Raw genomic sequence first — 20,159 nt, forward strand, 5'->3', positions numbered from 1 at the left:
TGCTAGTTTCTTTTCCTCGCATTAATTCGGCTCGAGTGATCTCGCCACGCCTCCAGAGGTCATTTCTCTGTCCTATGTGAAGATTGCAGAAGCAGCTCGAGATCAGTTCAGCGTTTACCTTCATTCTGCACAATAACTCATCATGATCAACTGGCGGGTAAGACGCATGCACCTATTATCATATATAGCCCATTAAAACTAATATTATGCCAACTTTTTCTAGTTGACACTACCTCGTCACTAATAAAGTAAACACTTAGCCTACAGTAGGCTACCAATGTGTGAGTGTGTACTGTGGTATGTTTTTAAGCATAAACTATATTACCATAATATCTTATTATATAAAATGAGAATGATACACATACGTGTGTGTAGCCTATATTATATATATGAAGAGTTCAGATGCAAAAGCCTCTAAATGCCATTTGAAATTTTCTTCTTTAATGATGATTTTTATCAAACTTGTATATTTAAGTTCAGTAATTTCTCTTAAATAACTATTAATAGGTAATTATCATTGCAATTTAAGTGAAATCACTGAACTTAAATATACAAGCTTGATAAAAATGATCATTCTAGAAGAAAATTTTAAATGGCACTTAGAGGCTTTTGCATCTGAACTCTTCATATATATATATATATATATATATGTGTATATGTGTATGCGTAGTTTGTATGTATAGTGTGTGTGTGTGTGTGTGTGTGTGTGTATATATATATATATATATATATATATATATATACTGTATATGTGTGTGTGTCTGCTTCTATATACATACATATACACACACCATAGTATATAGTGTGTGTGTGTATATGTATATATATATATATAGTGTGTATAGTATGTGTTTCTATAAACACATATATATATAGTGTGTGTATGTATATAGAATGCCATGGTCCATGTGTCTTTAGGCATGTCATTGCCACAGTGCGCATCCAGAAAGCTGATATTGTGTTCCAGAATGATGATGCGTGTCTTAAAGCTCCAGTGCTTTTGCTCCGGGCACTAAATGATCCTCCAGTAATGTGTGTAAGCAGCTGCTCTTGTCATGCAGAAACACCAGACACTTCTGTAACCTTCTGTAACCCACTGAACTGACCTGGGCTGGACGTCACACAATGCTTTATATAGGCCTATTAAAATAGTTCCTGTTGTCCAAAATTTACCATCGTAATCATAGTATTGCAAAACCTTCGATGGAATAATGGAAGCATTATTATTGAGGATCATTGAGGAAATTGATCAACAATATTTTTTAATTCTTATGAACATACAAAATTAAACCTCTGTTCATTTCATAGAAATTATTTCATAATAAGTAAACACAAGTAAGTGAACAAAGGAATTTGATTTACAGCTAAAAATTAGTTTTTTGTCCAAATTTTTTTTTATATCATTTTAGTAACATTTACTACTGTCAGCAAACTTTTATATATAACTATGTGTGTGTATATATATATATGAAGAGTTCAGATGCAAAAGCCTCTAAGTGCCATTTGAAATTCTCTTCTAGAATAATCATTTTTATCAAGCTTGTATATTTAAATTCAGTAATTTCACTTAAATGACAATTCATAGGTAATCTTCATTGCCATTTAAGTGAAATTACTGAACTTAAATTACTGAACTTTTCTTTGAAAGAAAATTTCAAATGGCATTTAGAGGCTTTTGCATCTGAACTCTTCATATATATATATTAGGGCTGTGCAAAAATTAATTATGATTAATCACATCCAAAATAAAAGTCTGTGTTTACATAATATATTTGTGTGTGCAGTATATAATTATTTTGTATATGCCTATGCATGCATGTATATATTTAATAATTATTTGCGCTTAAATTCTGTATATATATATATATATATATATATATATATATAAATACATAATCTATATTATATAAATACAAATATTTTATATATCAATAACACATTTTCTTAAATATATACATGCATGTGTGTGTATTTATATATACAAAATAATTATATACAGCACACACAAATATATTATGTAAACACAGACTTTTATTTTGGATGCGATTAATCGCAATTAATTTTTGCACAGCCCTAATATACATACATATATATATATATATATTTAGTCATAGTGTGAGTAATGTTGTTTTAAGCTTCTGGATCAAACAAAGAAATGAAACAAAGTATCTTCCAAACAATTTATTTTTTAAAGAAATTGCATATTGAGTTAATATGATTTTATAGTCATAACATTAACTTCTAGCAACTATACAATGTGTGAAGTGTATGGTATGAAACTAACTATCTATCTATCCATCCGTCCGTCCGTCCGTCCGTCCGTCCGTCCGTCCGTCCGTCCGTCCGTCCGTCCGTCCGTCCGTCTGTCTGTCTATCTATCTATCTATCTAGTACATTTCTTGTCCTGACAGTGTGTGTAACTGTGTGTTCTCAGGCTTTGGACAATGTTCCTCTGCTCCTCTACATCCTAGCGGCGAAGACTCTGCTGTTGTGTTTGTTGTTTGCTGGAGCGAAGATGTATCAGAGTAAGAAAGCAGAAGCTGCTCTGAAAGAGCAGATGGAGATGAAGAGGAAACTCGCACAGAAAACACAGGAGCTCCTTGATAACAAGAAGGACGACTGAGATAACCAGGTGAATAAACGACAGTTTTCTCAAACGTGAGCGCAGTAAACCTGTGTCTCTCTAACAGTGTCTCTGTGTCGCAGGAGTGACGTCTTCTGGTGTTCCTGCTGTTGGACTCCACAACATGGACTGCTGCATGAGTCTTTTTTATAGAATGTTTTAATTTATTATCTCTGACTTTTGTAAATAAAGTTTTTGTATGTATATCCATCCTTGCTGTGTGTTGTTTAAATAGCTCAGGATTTGAGAATACAGTAAAAATGTGTTAATGCAAACCGCTCATAAGTCAACAGTGTAATATACAGCATGTTGAGTCTAATAACTCATGATAATTGTCTGTAAGCATAAATATATTCCTCGGTCTCATCAGCAGGTGGTGCTAATAAGATCTCAGTCTCCCTAGCGGAAGGCGTTCATAAGATCTCAGTCTCACCAGCAGGTGGCGCTCAAAAAGATCTGTCTCACAAGCAGGTGGCGCTCATACGATCTCAGTCATACCAGCAGGTGGCGCTCATAAGATCTGTCTCACCAGCAGGAGGCGCTCATAAGATCTCAGTCTCACCAGCAGGAGGCGCTCATAAGATCTCAGTCTAACCAGCAGGTGGCGCTCATAAGATCTGCTGTGAACTGAATTGACTGTGAGCTGCAACAGAAATATGAGCAGGACAAGGTTACATCGACCTGTTAACTAATATACTCACTGCTTTCTGGAAAAACACCTTCTATAAATGACACTTAATGAAGAAGAAACACAGTTAAACATGCTTGAGGTCTGAAAACTGGATTACACAAACATCTCTGCTTATAGAACGTATATATGTACATTCAAAATGTAGGAGCAAAACTAGAAATCTGGATATTTCACTCTAAAGTACCATTAGAAAATAGAAATATCTATCTATCTATCGCTAAACTGAAAAGACTACATGACAAATGCAAGACTTTACACACATCTAAACATCTATCAGCTGCTGTATGAGTGTGTGGGTGTCACAGATCGGTTCGTATGACAGAAATAAACATTAGATTCCGTTCTTTGGTCAAGATAGTTTTATTAAAGGTTAATGCCTCCTCCCTTCATATTCTTTCTACGTAATGAATACGGTTTTGATATTGTTGTTGATAGAAATCCTGAAGCTTTTTTTTACATTTTATTTTTTAAAGATATTGGCTACATTCAAACACATCAAATATACACAGTATGTAATAGTTGCTTAAAATCACTGGATGACATTAGAGCGTCTCCTACAGTAATGGAAAAGAGGACAACATCTCCAAAGACAGTCGAGCACAACAGAGCGGGTCGAAGAGCGCAACACAAACATCACATTCATTTTCTCCACTGGGGGTTTTATCAGAAATGCAAATCAGTGGTTATACTTAAAAAAAAAAAATCGTTCAATTTATTAGATGCACTAGATGAACAGAGATCCACCAATTAGAGAAGTCACTGTTATTATTGAAATGGGAATCATAACAAAACTGCCCACTCCCATGATGCACTGCAAATGACTCAAAACAACTTATTTAAATTATCATCTAAAACATTTATTTTATTTATACAGCCAATGATTTATATTTCTTTTTTTTTTGTTCATTATTATAGTCAATATTCTATTGTATTTATGCATGCAGGCAATGATCTATTTCATATTTTATTTTACTTTTTAATGTCAATATTTTGTTATTATTTTATTTATGCATGCAGCCAATTATTTATAGTCAATATTTTATTTTTATTTTATTTTATTCATGCATGCAGCCAATGATTTAAAGTCAATATTTTATTTTTAATTTATTTATGCATGCAGCCAATTATTTATAGTCAATATTTTATTTTTATTTTATTCATGCATGCAGCCAATGATTTAAAGTCAATATTTTATTTTTAATTTATTTATGCATGCAGCCAATTATTTATTGTCAATATTTTATTTAAATTATTTAGGCATGCAGCCAATGATTTATAGTCAATATTTTATTTTGAATTTATTTATGCATGCAGCCAATTATTTATTGTCATTATTTGATTTTTAATTTATTTATGCATGCAGCCAATGATTTAAAGTCAATATTTTATTTTTAATTTATTTATGCATGCAGCCAATTATTTATTGTCAATATTTTATTTAATTTATTTATGCATGCAGCCAATGATTTATAGTCAATATATTGTATTTTATTTTTAATTTATTTATGCATACAGCCAATGATTTATAGTCAATATTTTATTTTTATTGACTATAAATCATTGAGTTATAGTCAATATTTTATTTCACTTTAAATAATTGGCTGCAAGTATGAATAAAGTAAAAATAATATGAATACTATAAACCACAGGAAGCATGTATAAATAGATTTTTTTTATTATTAATAATGACTGGATTATTTTTTTTTTATTATTCATTTTGATGCATTAATGTCATTCATACGGAGATCCTAAAGGAACATTGTGATGGAAAAAAATATGAGATGTATATTTTTTGCGTTCGAAGACTTTATTTATTCGTTTTGTGTTATTTTGTGTTATGAATGCAACATTTGTGAGATGACGCAGAAGCATCTTTCCCCTAACCTCATATTTTCTTCCTTCTCTGTACATTCACACTGATTCATGGGTAGAGTAGCTCATTCCCTCGTAACAGAACTTAAGAGCACCGATTAATACAAATTTTTTTTTTTTAACCAACGTTCAAATACCTTTTGGCTTCAGATCAGATCGTGAGATTGATGGAGAAAATGAATGAGAAAAAAAAAATACTCACTTTACCAAGGCGGAAAAAGTATGCGTTCACAGTTGCGCTCTGTATAGAAAGACACGTACTTCATGTTGTTGTCGGTTTACCACATTATAAGGCTCTATTTTTAAAGTGCATAATACTTGGAGGAGCTCGCAAAGAACTTCAGCAACAATAATAATGACTTTTCAAAGACTGTACGAGTGCTTAACTGACTAAACGCAGAGACGATACGTGATAATGGCGACGAGTACATGTTAGTGGCCCCGGATGACACACCTCGCACACGTTTGTTTGTGCTACACATCTCGCTTTTCTCTCGGTTCGTTAAAATACACAGTTGTGACGTCAAGCAAATAATGACATTCGTAAGACGAGAGAACCTCTCCCAGGTCCCTGACTCCATCAGAGATGGATGTTAAGAAATGAAACGCGAGATTATGAGGATGGTCGACTTCCTCGCTAACTAGGAAGAGGATTTGACGCTCGCCACCGCCCCCGGTGGTAAGGATGACAAACTGCATGACTGCATGTTTCCTAGTTATTCCTGTGTTGGTCGTGGAGATGAAGCGGGCCGCTCACTGGTTAACGGACGGCACATAGTCTGGGCGACGGGTCTGGATGATCTTGGGTCGGTCGCGTTTGCCGGTCTCTACCGTTTCCTCCTCGTCCGCGGAGCTGTCGTCCTCACACACGTGTACGATGACGCTGGGTGTGTTGGTGGTTCCAGTGTGAAGCTCGTACTGCTCACCTGCAATTACAAGTGTCATGTTAACGGTGTCCTGTTTTTCACATTCTCTATATCAGTGGTTCTCAAAGTGGGGTCCGCGGACCCCTGGGGGTCCGCGAGCTAAAGCCAGGGGGTCCGCGAAATAATTTACAACCTAACGTTTTTTTCCATGCTATGAGTCATGTTTTCTTTATCATCTGAAAACATGCTGTTTATTCCTAAGTAACTTATATAAAGCATTTAACAAAAAACAATACAAAGTAGACACTTAAAGTTTTCTATAGATAGATAATCTATGTCTTTGCGTCAAGTAGATTCGCTGCTGTTGATTTTGCGGGACGTGCGCCAGAAAGGAGACAGAGAGACGGCATGAACCCGCATCCGGTTCTTTTCTGTATTTTTAAAAGGCATGACATTTTGTAGTCATTTATAATGTAGCCTATACACAAATAAAAAAATGGACACTTTACCGTTTCGGATGATGCACTCTTGTCTTATCTATGACCATAAATAAGAGTATTCCTGTTTCCACTGCTGAGGAAAAATTCCCATGTAATTGCGCGCCGGCGTCTCGCGTGCGCGCACAATAGTCAGTTCTAGCACTGCTACTGTAGATTTGACATTAGAAGTCTGATCATTATCAAAATAAAAGTGCATAGTGACAGGGCCGTACCCACAACTGAGGTTGCAAGGATGCACATCGCGATGATACTGACCTTCTCGTCTGAGGTGCTTCAGCAGACTAACAACGATAGCTCGTCAATGTCAAAATGTTTGAGTCGGAGTGAACTCAAAGTTCCCCGCACGACGTTTCAGTCAACGGTCATAAAGTGCGAGATAAGATGTAGGCCTTAATTAACATAAACTAAACAGCTGTTTTAGATAAAAGTTTTAAAAAACGACTGAAACAATCAGTTTGCAAAGTATTAATCAAGCTCAACTTTAAAAAAGGAAAAAGCAGGTCAATAGAAACATACTGTGCCCATGAGATTAACATTATGGATTCATATATTTAACATATACTGTATGTTTTTTTTAGCTAATTACAGTAGCTCAAATTAACAACGCACGCACCTATTAAACATAATGCCATTATCATTGTATTTATAGGCTTATGGGCTTTATTTGTGTGCAGAATAGGCCTAATTATTGAAACATTTCTCTTTTAAGGCCATTCCTGATTGGAATATGTGATTGTGTTTCGTGACATCTTGACAAAAAAAAAAAAATGTATGCCACTGACTGACATGCTTCTACTAAATCTATAGTTATCCAATTGTGGGGCCTTAAAACACCTTAAAATGCACATGTGTAGATCAAGAACATCAAAAATTCCTAAGTGAGGGATCCTAACTAAGTGATTCCTAGCAAGATCACTTTCGTTACCTCAGTAGGCTATTTAGAAATTCCTGCATAGTACCCTGGGTGGAGACCATTCATTTTGTGCAAAAATATTTCATTTGCCGCTCACACATTAACTTTGTGCTCAATAACTGTTATAAATATGAGGGGGGTCCTTGGAATTTTTTTTCCCCTGAAAGGGGTCCCTGGCACCAAAATGTTTGAGAACCCCTGCTCTATATGTGTCAGTGTTTCTGAACTCCTGAAACGCCTCCATTGCAGTCTCGAGTTTTATCCGGGAACGAAAACGTCACAATATTCCTCATTATAATAATTAATGCGCATAATAAAGGGGCGGGGCCTGGTTGAGTTTAGTAGTGTGTTAAACTGGCGGTTATGGAAAGGGGCGGGACTTTCCCAAACACACTCAAAGCGCTCGACCAATCACAACACACTTCTCCAGCCGACCAATCAGAGCGCTTTGTGCTTTTCAGAGCGTTACTGACAGACTGGGAAGAGAGGAGCCGCAACAATGAGGAATATGAGGAAAATAATCAACATTCGAGTTCTCGTAGAGACCAAAAACAACAGCAAGACCTTTTAAAAGGGTATTATAGGTTGTATTTATAAAAAAAAAAAAAATTCTTCCATTAAGTGTTATTGTGGACTAGCAAAATTGTAGATTTCATGTTTTTGCATGAAGAGTCTTCTGCTCACCAAGACAGTGCATTATTTGATCAAACATACACTAAAAATTGTGAAATATTATTCCAATGTAAAACCACTGTTTTCTATGTGAATATATAGTCAAATGTAATTTATATCCTGTGATCAAACCTGAATTTTCAGCATCATTACTCTTCAGTGTCACATGATCCTTCAGAAATCACTCTAATATGATAATTTGATGCTCAATAAACATTTATGATTATTAAATACTATAGTGTATTTTTTAATTCTGATGAATAGAACCACATTTATTTGAAATTGAATCTTTTGCAACATTATAAATATCTTTATTTTTCCCTTGCTGAATAAAAGTATTAATTTCTTGAGTGGTAGTGCATATGCCACACATATGTTGTAGATAAATATAGTGCACGGCTCAAAAGGTACACAGTCTCAAAGTAAAGCATGGAAATGAGGTTATACCTGGTCCTAGTTTAGACACAGCACACAGCAGGTCGTAGTTGAGGACGGGCATGGCGTCCTGTGATTGAGCCCAGCCGACAGGGGGCGACGCTGGCGGGGAGATCAGGAACTGCTTCTCGGGTTTCGGAGGCTCGAGGCGAGGGCTGCCGATGTGCACCGACTGCAAGAACAACAATTCCTGTTTTATTTTCTTTGTGTGCGTCTATACAAGCCTGCTGTTTGTTTCTTTTTCTTAAAGGTGCATTGCGCAACATTTCATGTTAAAAATAGCCGTTTTTCTAAACAATACATGCTTAAACAATTGGGCTGAATGAGCTGTTCTCTGATGATTACTGCGATTGCCTCTATAATCCTGTACAGTAAAATAAATAAGAGATAAATAAATTACCCTATTGTAATTGTAAGGATTTGTAAAACGCATCATGTAAACCAAACCGTAAGTGCAGGATACTTGAAACCAGGCTAGATGGTAGGCCTCGATTTGGGGAGAACCTCAGAGTATGACCCCGATTGGCCCATAGGTGGCGCTACAGCAACCAAAAGCCTACTAAAATGCTCATAACTCTGAGACCTGCGGCTCAAGACCGACAAAACGTATATCTCCAATTTCAATTTAGGCATTAAAAATTTGTCGAATTTTGTCCAAAACCTACTTTTGTGAACTAGTCCCTGATTCGGAACCAAACCAGTCTAGGACATGGAGTTTAATGGAGATCAGACCATAGGTGGCACTAAAACTGTCAAAAGGCTTTGAAAATCATATATGTCCTTTGATGAATTGCCTGTATTGGCTGTAAACGGTCTTTTCCATCTATGATGTCAGTGGTTAAATGCTTGCTAAATAAAACGTAATGTCTTTAATTCTTATGTGCTTGAGGGCCTTAAATGCTTGAACCCTTTAATTGTTATTGTATGCATGCATACAGTAGTACACATAGAAACTATAAGTAATGATAAATAACTAGTAGAATAAAATTAACAACATATAATTGAAACAATAACAGTAGTCCAAACACAGTATAGTGATGTTGTAAAGTGAGATTACGTTAAAATCAGTATTGTAGATATGTGCATGACTGTAAACAGATAAAACAGTATATTCTGATGGTGAACAGTACCAACATTAATGCACCCGCACTTTAATAAAGAATAATGTTCACTGTTAAGTGTTATAATACGCATGTAAAAAGGATGCATTAGCAGATATGCGGATGATTGGTTGCATTGTAAGTTTTAGAGCGTTCACAGCTATAGGGGGAAACCTGTTCTTAAATCTGGTTGTGTGAGATGATGTAATGGCTCTCTAACATCTACCTGATGGCAGCAGTTAAAAAAACAAGAGAACAAGAGGAAGAAAAGGAGAAAGCTAAAACATTTGCATTATTCCATAGCAAATTACATTGAATTTTATCAGATCATGCATTTCGTGAGAATAAACCCATGACCTGTGTGTTTCTACGGTCATGTGTTTGCGTGAGTCACAGGATACACAAAGATACATCAGGTTAGCAGGGCGTTTCTATGCTTTCGCTCCTATTTGCACAAGGTGATCAGATTTTTTCAGATCAGAAAATACCATTGAAGTCTCACTTGTTATTGAATGGAAGCAATACATTTTTTACCCATTATTATTATTATTATATTATTTACAATTAATAATTAGCATGATCTGTGTTATTAGTAAATAGTAACCAACATTTAGTATATATATACATTTTATTACAGCTTTTAGTTATTGTATGTTGTTTGTGCATTTGGAGATGGATCTTTAATATCGTTAAATAGGCTTTTATTTTGTATTTTAGGGTAATTTGAGCATTAAAGTTTGTGCTTTCTGCAAATGCAATTATTTTATTTGATTATATTTATTTTTTTGAGAATGAGAATGTAAGTAACACACAAACACTTGCCTATCTTCATATTTCTAGTTTTCTAATTCGACCCAAATCCAAAATTTCACTGCAATATACAGTGAAAGTCCAAAGCTTAACACCGTCTTTTATTCATGATTAATATTGCATTGCATATAATGTGTGCTGGTCAACAACTCTAAAATTAAGAAAACCCTTGAAAACAGTGATAAAACCCATGGAAATACTCTATTACCTGAGCGAAGTACAGACGCATCTCCTTTCCATTGAAGTCACTCTTGTGGAGTTTGACTCGGGCCTCGGCTGCCGCTAAAGCATTGGTGAAGTTGATCCGAACCCGTCTGAAGCTCCTGAAGAACTGGAACGACGTGTCTGGATCAAACGCACGGAACAAAGCCTCGAACTGCTCCTGATGATGCAAAAAGAGAGGGAATAAAGTGTCAAATCATGCCATCGATCATGAAAACAAGTAGAATGACGATCACTGACTGTAACATACAAGAAATACATTTCCATTTCCAGATTAAATGAGTCATGTTTCTGTCATCGCACCAAATATTGGATTTTCCTGCTAGCTACGGCCACTTGCAGGATGTTTTTCTCTTTTTTTGGATTATATAATGTGTGCAAAACACCTGCAAACATTCAATGCGGGGACTTTTTATTTATTGGTCTCACAAAATGATTTAGAAGAAATTCACCCGGCTGTAGTTTTAGAAATGAGGTCCAGCTAATTTTCAGAATTTGTTTTTTTTTTAAGATTTCAGTCTTTTCTGCTCACCAAGGATATAATTGTTTGATTAAAAAAAATACAGTAAAATTGTGAAATATTATTACAACTTAAAATAGCCAATTTCTATGTAAATAAATAGTAAATAGGGCTGTTAAACGATTAATCGCATCCAAAATAAAAGTTTGTGTTTACATAATAGACGTGGGTGCACTGTGTATAATTATTTTATATATATATATATATATATATATATATATATATATATATATATATATATAAACACACATGCATGAATATTTAAGAAAAAAATATTATATCTATATAAAATATTTATATATAATATAAATTATATATAAATCTATATACAGTATATACATAACAATATTTCTTAAATATATACAAGCATGTGTGTTTATTTATATATATAAAATAATTATACACCGTGTACCCACATATATTATGTAAACACAAACTTTTATGGTGTAATTTATTAGTATGATCAAAGATGAATTTTCAGCATCATTATGATTATTCAGAAATCACTCTAATATGCTGATTTGATGCTCAAGAAACATTTACTATTATTATTATGTTGAAAACATATGTTTTTACTTGATTAAGATTAAATTATGATGAATATAAATATCACAATTAAAATCAAAAGATTTGAATCTTTTGCATCATATGCATCAATTTAAATGCAAATTGCAAAAAAAAAATCATGTAAACAAAACAGTTTCAAGCCTCTAATCCCTTTGTTTATCGAAACCAAACAGGAGAGCTGGGAAAAGAAGAACTGCAGAAGCAGATTAACACGTTTAAGTGACGAAAGAAACCAATTAAGTAAGCTTGTGGGAGACCAGATATAAAAACAAAAACATAATGCAACAAATGCAAAATTGGCAGCAGAACCTGAAAGAGAAATGCAACGTAAACGTCCGAAAGCTGGGCTTCAGACTCTCACCCGGATCAGTGGCCGACTGAACGTCTCGTGGTCCACCGCTGTGGCCACCAGGCACAAGTTGTTGCACTTTGTAGTTTTAAGATGCATGACTCAGTTTCAGAAGAATGTGCGGATTACATTCGAAGAAGCGCCGCGGATGATCACCTGCCTGCCTCTGTTGGGATTTCCACCGTAAGACGTTCAGAGTCTCTCCGCCACACGTGCCAGCAGAAGTTTCTAGCAGTGCTCCGAGGTCAGGGCTTTACTCGCGGGTTTATCTAATGCTGCTTATAGTCCAGCTGATACTGTTGAGCACCGCCTCTCTCTCTCTCTCTCCTTCAGCTCCTCCTGTCAGTCTCTCATTCCTTGTTGCTGACTAATCCTAATGAGGAACTGGAAACTCATGACATCACTCAGTCCAATATTCTCATTCTCTCCCTTCAGTTTCCATGTAGGCAATCGTATAACAAATACCGTCTCTCACCTTTCCATCACAACATCATTAAATCATTCTAACATGATAACTTGTTTTGTCTCTAAAGAGTGCCCAGACTGCATATGACACCAAAACTATTTCACATTAATCAGACTCTTAACCCACACTACAAATAAAAACAAAATCACAATATTTATTTATAATTTAATTACCAAACAAAAGCACTTGTGAACTAAAAATGCGCTTTTTTTTTTGCAATTTTATGCGATTAACATTTGACAATGAATGAATTAAAGTTTGTATTGCAATTTTAGTTATATATTATTTTAATACATTATTTAAAAAACAAATCTTAAATATTATATTTTTACTTTACAGTAAAAAAAATCTTTTTTTTTGGTAATTTATTTTTTTAAAAAGTAATTATTTCTATCTAGTAATTATTATTATTTTAAAGCCATATTAATAGATAAAATCACAAAACTTCATCAAATTCTACAAACAAGCAAACCTTGTCACAAACAAAATCACAAACTTTTTCTAATTTTCTATTTTCTCAAATCATGCAGCCCTTAGACATTTGAATAACTTTTACAGAATAAAAGACTTGTTAAATTGTTACTTTACCATTAGGAATGCACCGAAATAAAAATTTTGCCCAATACTGATAACCGATAATTCTTTATATTTGAAAGCCGATAATCGATATATTGGCCGATAAATCAAAATCCAAATTTTTTTTACATTTTTGAGAGCCTGATTACAAAAACAATCTCGCAAGCACTTCAACATAAATCAAACATATTCAGTACAGTAGCCTAATTGAACCCGTGTAAGTTTTAAAATAAATGTTACATTACTATGGCCAAGTTGATCAACAAATTGATCAAAAATTACAATTTTCTTACAAATAAATAAAAAAATGCCTATTTGACTGGTTAATCAGTTTGATTCATTCCTTTTTCCTTATGATAGATTAACTCTGTGAAATGACCACTAACCACCTAGAAACCACTCAGAACACCCTAGCAACCAACCACATACATTTGATTCATAACAATTTGCCTTTGATCCATTGTGTAAACTGGTTTAGTTGATTCATTTTTAACTGACGCAAAGATTCACTCACAACTTTCCATGAATTTTAACACTGATTATTCCAACACAGTTTTAAAATTCCCCAACATTTCCAGGTTTTCAATGACCGTGGGAACCATTTACACCAAACAGCAACAAAAAAATCAAGCTGACTGTGGCGAACTCAGTCTTGTTTGTGTGTGTAAGTGTGTTGATGGTAAAGACTGCATGGTTAGAAAGTAACCCACAAGTCTTACTTGTTTAAAGATTACACTGATCACCCGTTTGTGTACATGCACTGCGTGTGTGTTATGGAAAGTGCATATCTGACTCAATGGAAAAATGGAAATATGAAACCGAAATAAGGTGATGGAAAAAATGCAAAGGCAAGCAGACACTAGATGGATGTTATGCAAAGACAAGTGGAGGTGAGACAGCGGATAGTTGTGGTACACATAAGCCACCAGAGGATATTTATATCCAGCTGCACAAAAGCGCATGATGATGTAACATATGAGTGATTTACATATTATCTACAGCAGCACAATAAATGTATACGGACACTTAAGCTACTTAAAATATCAGTGCTTTAAACTAACACAATTTTAACACAGAGTTTGCTTTATAATAGCAGTGCAATACTTATTCTCATGCTTGTTTATTGGTCTTTGATCTACGCTTTCTTATTATTGTATTTATTATACTGTATGTTGTTTAGAAAGCCAACATACTAATATTCTATTTAGAACCACCCAGATTACCTTAGCAACTACCCAGAACACTGTAGCAACTGCATAGCAACACCTTAGCAACATCCAGAACACCCTGCAACTGCATTGCAGCCTACTATACAAGCAATCACCCTAGTGCAAAGTAAACCACCTAGCAACCACCAGAAAACCCGGTAACTGCACAGCAGCAACTACCCATGACATCCAGCAACAGCAGAGTAACCACCAGAACACCAAGCAAAACCCTTGCAGTCACCCAAAACACCCAAGCAACTGCATAGTAACCACTAAGCAACTATTTGGAAGACACAGTAACTGCATAGCAACACCCCAGAATACCATAGCAACACCTTGCAATCATCCAGAACACCAAGCAACTACATAGTAACCACCTAGCGACCATCACAAGAACACCCACAACATCCTTAATCACCAGAACACAAAGCAACTGCATAAAACCCTCATAGAAACCACCAATACCACCCTAGCAACCATAGGTACCACCTAGCAACACACTCGGAATCTCCCAGAACAGCCAAGCAATTGCATAGTAACCACATAGAAACCATTCAGAACACCCAGATACTGCATTGCAACCTCCTAACAACCACCCAGCAACTACAGACTAACAACCTAGCAACCACCAGACAAAACCAGCAAAACCCTAGCAACAGCCACAACACCAAACAACTGCATAGCAGCATAGGTACCACCTAGCAACACACTGGGAATCACCCAGAACACCCAAGCAATTGCATAGTAACCACATGGAAACCATTCAGAACACCCAGAAACTGCATAGCAACCTCCTAACAACCACCCAGCAACTACCCATGACATACAGCAATGGCAGAGTAGCCACCAGAACACCAACCAAAACCCTAGCAGTCATCCACAACACCCAAGCAACTGCATAGAAACACCCCAGAATACCCAGCAACTGCATAGAAACCACCAATACCACCCTAGCAACAACATAGGTACCACCTAGCAACCACCAGAACACCAAGCGACACACTGGGAATCACCCAGAACACCCAAGCAATTGCATAGTAACCACATGGAAACCATTCAGAACACCCAGAAACTGCATTGCAACCTCCAAACAACCACCTAGCAACACCCTAGCAACCACACAGAACACTAAAACAACTGCAGACTAACTGCCTACTAGCAGCAGCAACCTCCAGAAATCACCACCCAGATCACCCAAAAAAACTGCTTAGCAACCTCATAGCAACACCCTACTCATTACATAGTAAATTTGTAAATAGTAAAATCCGTCTGTCCGTCCTTCAAATTTCAAAGCATTAAATCTACTTTATAATGCAATTTAGTCTCGTTTATAAAGCGTACCTTCTATAATCCTGTACTTTTTGTATTAAATGTGTAAATACATTCTGTGTACTGTAGGTACAGCCTGTCCGGCTTTTCATGCATCAACTGAAGAAGTATTTCATGTCACACGTGGCCATGGGGTGAACGCACCATCTGTGCATTAGCTTCAAAGCTCAAACACACAGTCACCTGCTCTGAATGGAGAGAGAGAGGGCAAAATGCAGAACAGAGGTTTCCAGTGCAGGAGGAAAAGACACAGAGCGCTCATGCATATGGGGCCGAGTCAATCCCGGGACAAAAGCTGAGTCACATGTGCGCTCAGCCATAGTGCAGAACAGCTTAAACATTTGCCCATGCTTTCTCACAGCAGAGAGGCATTCTTACTTGCACCGTGTTTTGATGGCTCTTTAATAATGATTAAGATGATTTAAATGAGTTAGGTAGTGTTTAGTGCTGGTGGTCAAACATCAGCCAGGCAGACATTTCCACTACAGACACTGAAGCCGTTATTAAGTCACCACAAATAACATACACACTAGCCTTGGCTAGCAATCACCCAGAACGCCCTAGAAAATACAGAGTAACCACCTAACAACCACCAGAAAACACAGCAACTGCATAGCAACCACCCATAAGAACCACCAGACCACCCAGCAACACCATAGCAATCACCCAGAACACCCAAGCAACTGCATAGTAACCACCTAGCAACCATTCAGAACACCCAGCAACTGCATAGCAACCTCCTAGCAACACCCCAGAACACCCAGCAACTACATAGTAGTAACCACCTAACAACCACCAGAAAACCCAGCAACTTCATAGCAACAACCCATAACAACCAGCAACTGCAGAGTAACCACCTAGCAACTGCATAGCAACCACCCATAACAACCAGCATCTGCAGAGTAACCACCTAGCAACTACAAGAACACCCAGCAACACCATAGTAACCACCTAGCAACCATTCAGAACACCCACCAACTGCATAGCAACATCCTAGCAACACCCCAGAACACCCAGCAACTACCAGAAAACCCAGCAACTGCATAGCAACCACCCATAACAACCAGCAACTGCAGAGTAACCACCTAGCAACCACCAGAACACCCAGCAACACCATAGCAATCACCCAGAACACAAAAAGCAAGTGCATAGTAACCACCTAGCAACCATTCAGAACCCCTAACAACTGCATAGCAAGTTTTAGCAACCTCAAAACAACACCACAGAACACCCAGCAACTACATAGTAACCAACTAGCAATCACCAGAACACCCAGCAACTGCATAGCAACCTCTTAGAAACCACCCGTAACACCCTAGCTACATAGGTACCACCTAGCAACCACCGGAACGCCCAGCAACACACGGGTACACTAGTGTAGCTTATTCATACATCTATATGTCCCTAATTAATACAAGTGATAATTTACCCAAAAATGAAAATTCTGTCATACATTTTACAACTTATTTGAACACAAAAGAACAACATAAATGGCAACACAGCTCTCAGATGATCAAATGATAAATTATCTGTTCGTCATACAAAATAATCATGCCAAGTCAAGATATTTTTTATATTTTTATAGCATTGTGTGCAATAGAAATGGTTTCAAAGCAGCTTCCCGATGATAAACAGGAAAGTAACAGAATTATGATGCATCAAATATGGATGAGACAGACTCTTCTGGAAAGCAGCTTTAGCAAGATAATAGCGTGATCATGTCACTTTAGAAGAATTATGGATTAATTTCACACTATCTTTATGTCCTTCTTTGGTGCTCTGCAGAGGAGAGATATCCATACGAGTTTGGAAAGATATGATGGTGAGTAAAGGATGCCAATTTTAATTTCTGCATGAACGATGCTTTTAAGGGCAGAAAATGGTCATTCAGCATGTGTTACATACGCAAGAATAGCCAATATATTTTCTGTTCACTCGTGTTGTAGTTGAGGAGCTAAACGCAGTAGAAAATGTCAAACATATACAAAAAACGCAACATTTGTATTTTCACTGTTTTTGTTAGATGAAAAATGATGCTCTTAAATGTGAGTGTTGCTTATCTATGTTTTCAAAGTCTGAAAAAGAAAACACATTTAGCTGGAGATTTCATTTCTCTCAATAATCATGTACGTAAAGAAAGTAAGCATTTATTGATGATGACGGGTCGTTGAATTAATAGAAAATAATGCACACCCGTGGTCAATTATTCCGCTTATACTGCAGTTACCGGTAACACTTTACGGTAACACTTTCACCTTAACATTTGATTTTTATTACTCTGTCTTATGGAAAAGTGCAGATTGTGTATTTATAATTTGGCAAGTCTGACAGGTACTTGGCCTTCTTAGCTAACATTTTCCATTGTTCTTATGGGATGTCGCTAAAAATAGATCTCTTTGGAAATTATATTACATAATAAGCCTACATTTAAGCAATACTGGGATGAAAGTCATGCAAAACAATTGCTTTATTGGCTTCAATGGATAAATATGAGCTAAGACAGCAATCGACCTTTGACCTCAGTGTCAGTGGAAAAATAAAAAGCTACAAAGGTTTATTTTCTTTTCCATGTGAGCAGCTGCGGTCAATGATCTTTCTAGGAGTTTGGTTCCTCATTGAATGTCCTTTTGTAGCAGTAAAGCAGGTGTGGTGCTAAAATAAGCCAAGGCTTTGTGGAAGCTTCACACACCCTGACCAAAGAGAGACCCCAACGGGTAATACAGTCACGTGATTCGAAGGGAAAATGAGGGGGACCATGTTGGTTAACAAATCACAGCATTACGAAAGATTTTGCTTTGCAAATCATATCCTTGGCGTTTCTTGTGCTTCAAAGTTGATTCAAAGTTTTGAAAAGCATTGTTTCTCCCATTACTACTTGGGATGGGCTCTTATGATTTGGGCCAAAAAATAAGCAACCAAACAAAACACCCCAGCAACCGCATAGCAACCATTTAAAAACACCAGATTGGCATTGGATTAGCAACCCCTCAAAACGCAGCCAAGCATGATGGTAAGGAGTTTTTGGCAGGTTTTCAAAAGAAAATGTAAAAATCTAGTTTGAATCACTGCTTTGTTATGTACAGAACACCACTTATTATAACCAGGCTATTATAAATCAAAATTAATTCAGAGTGGTTTATAATGGCTAGTAGATGGCAAACCAAGGATTTACATTTATGACCAGGACATTTCTGTTAAAGGTAAGTCAAGGCCCAAAATCAGACCTGAAGCTTTTCTGCAGGACATGGACTCATTTAAATGAATGCAGATTGCATCTGTGCAATGCAATCAAATAAATATTGAGGTAATATGTCCAAAAAAATACTATGGTCGTGTAGTACAATGTCCAAAAGAACAGGGTAGGCCTACTTTTTGGTGCATTTTATCAAATACATGCAATTCCCAAGGTAAATCACCATTACTATGGTGCTCATTATACTGTCATGATGATACAATGTCCAAAAAACAACAACAACAACAACATGGCAGTGCCATGATTAAGGTAAACCACGGTACATATCCACAATGAAATGTAGTACCGTAGTATTTTTTTAGCGCAATGTTGTCACACTTCAGTAAATACATTCTGAATCGTTTTAGGAGCAACAATGCATGGTTTTCACTTCCGCGACATCAGGTCCCATTGCGTTAAACCGGGTATTATTAATCGGGGTAAAAGCTAAGCGCGTGCACGCCTACCTTTAAATGCTGCTCGCTAAAAAGCTCTTCGCACACTTTGCACGCGATGAGCGCGTTGGGTTGTTCGTTGAGCTGGACTTCAGAAGTCGCCGCCCCTCCACTGCTCTCGGACTGCTGCATGTTCGCTGCCTTTGATCTCAAACGCGGTGCCTCTGATCTCAAACGTGCCCGCGCTCAGCTCATGGCGCCATGCTCCGCGTTCAACTTTCCGGTCTCCAAAGCAGCGCAAACCGTCAAATTGACACACACGCACTACTGTACATGCAGTGCTAGTGCATGCATAGTGCTACTACCATCACCGTGATGTATTCCTGAACCGAAAATGACGTCTACACTTGCGACAGACTGCACTGGGGGTCAAAACAGCTGATATGACGTCATGGTTTCCGCTTACGCACGAGCGCTGTGCATGGAGCATTGGGGTTGATGCAAGTGTTATTTGTGAAAATGAACTAGATTGTTCAAAATGTAACCAGGAACACGAGAGATACTGAAGACACGGTTAGGTTTGTGTAATGTGTGCAGTGCGTGCATTTTAAGTGTGATTATGATGACAAAGATTATCACTGTAAAATGGTGTTTGAGTGCCCTCTTTTGGTCAGATTTGTTGAATGCATTGCACACTACTTACAATAGAGTATTCTGATACTCAAATTACGCTAAAATGTCAGAATGTCATTGCAAAATACAAAGATATTTAAGACTGCAAAAGCACACTTTACATGCAAAACAACGAACATA

The 20,159-nt window shown here is 36.7% G+C and overlaps 2 protein-coding genes across 3 annotated transcripts; one reads left to right on the plus strand and one right to left on the minus strand.

Moving 5' to 3' along the window:
- The first annotated feature begins 18 nt into the window (after nt 1-18).
- Nucleotides 19-2,829, plus strand: smim11 (small integral membrane protein 11). The gene is made up of 3 exons (XM_039648308.2): nt 19-157; nt 2,435-2,632; nt 2,707-2,829. The coding sequence occupies exons 1-2, from the start codon at nt 143-145 to the stop codon at nt 2,621-2,623; spliced, it is 204 nt and encodes a 67-aa protein (XP_039504242.1). The 5' UTR covers nt 19-142; the 3' UTR covers nt 2,624-2,632; nt 2,707-2,829.
- Nucleotides 2,830-3,655: 826 nt separating this feature from the next.
- On the minus strand, nt 3,656-19,798 carry rcan1b (regulator of calcineurin 1b). Of its 2 annotated transcripts, none has more exons than XM_039648306.2 (4): nt 19,419-19,798; nt 10,691-10,864; nt 8,585-8,744; nt 3,656-6,112 (listed from the first exon to the last, which is right to left on the minus strand). In XM_039648306.2, the coding sequence occupies exons 1-4, from the start codon at nt 19,536-19,538 to the stop codon at nt 5,940-5,942; spliced, it is 627 nt and encodes a 208-aa protein (XP_039504240.2). In that variant the 5' UTR covers nt 19,539-19,798; the 3' UTR covers nt 3,656-5,939. The 2 variants fall into 2 exon arrangements, with proteins under 2 accessions (XP_039504240.2, XP_039504241.1); XM_039648307.2 differs by lacking the exon at nt 19,419-19,798 and adding an exon at nt 12,153-12,601.
- Nucleotides 19,799-20,159: the final 361 nt, after the last annotated feature.

The sequence above is a fragment of the Pimephales promelas genome, chromosome 6 (genome assembly GCF_988280905.1).
Source record: "Pimephales promelas chromosome 6, fPimPro1.hap1.1, whole genome shotgun sequence".
Classification (NCBI taxonomy): Eukaryota; Metazoa; Chordata; class Actinopteri; order Cypriniformes; family Leuciscidae; genus Pimephales; species Pimephales promelas.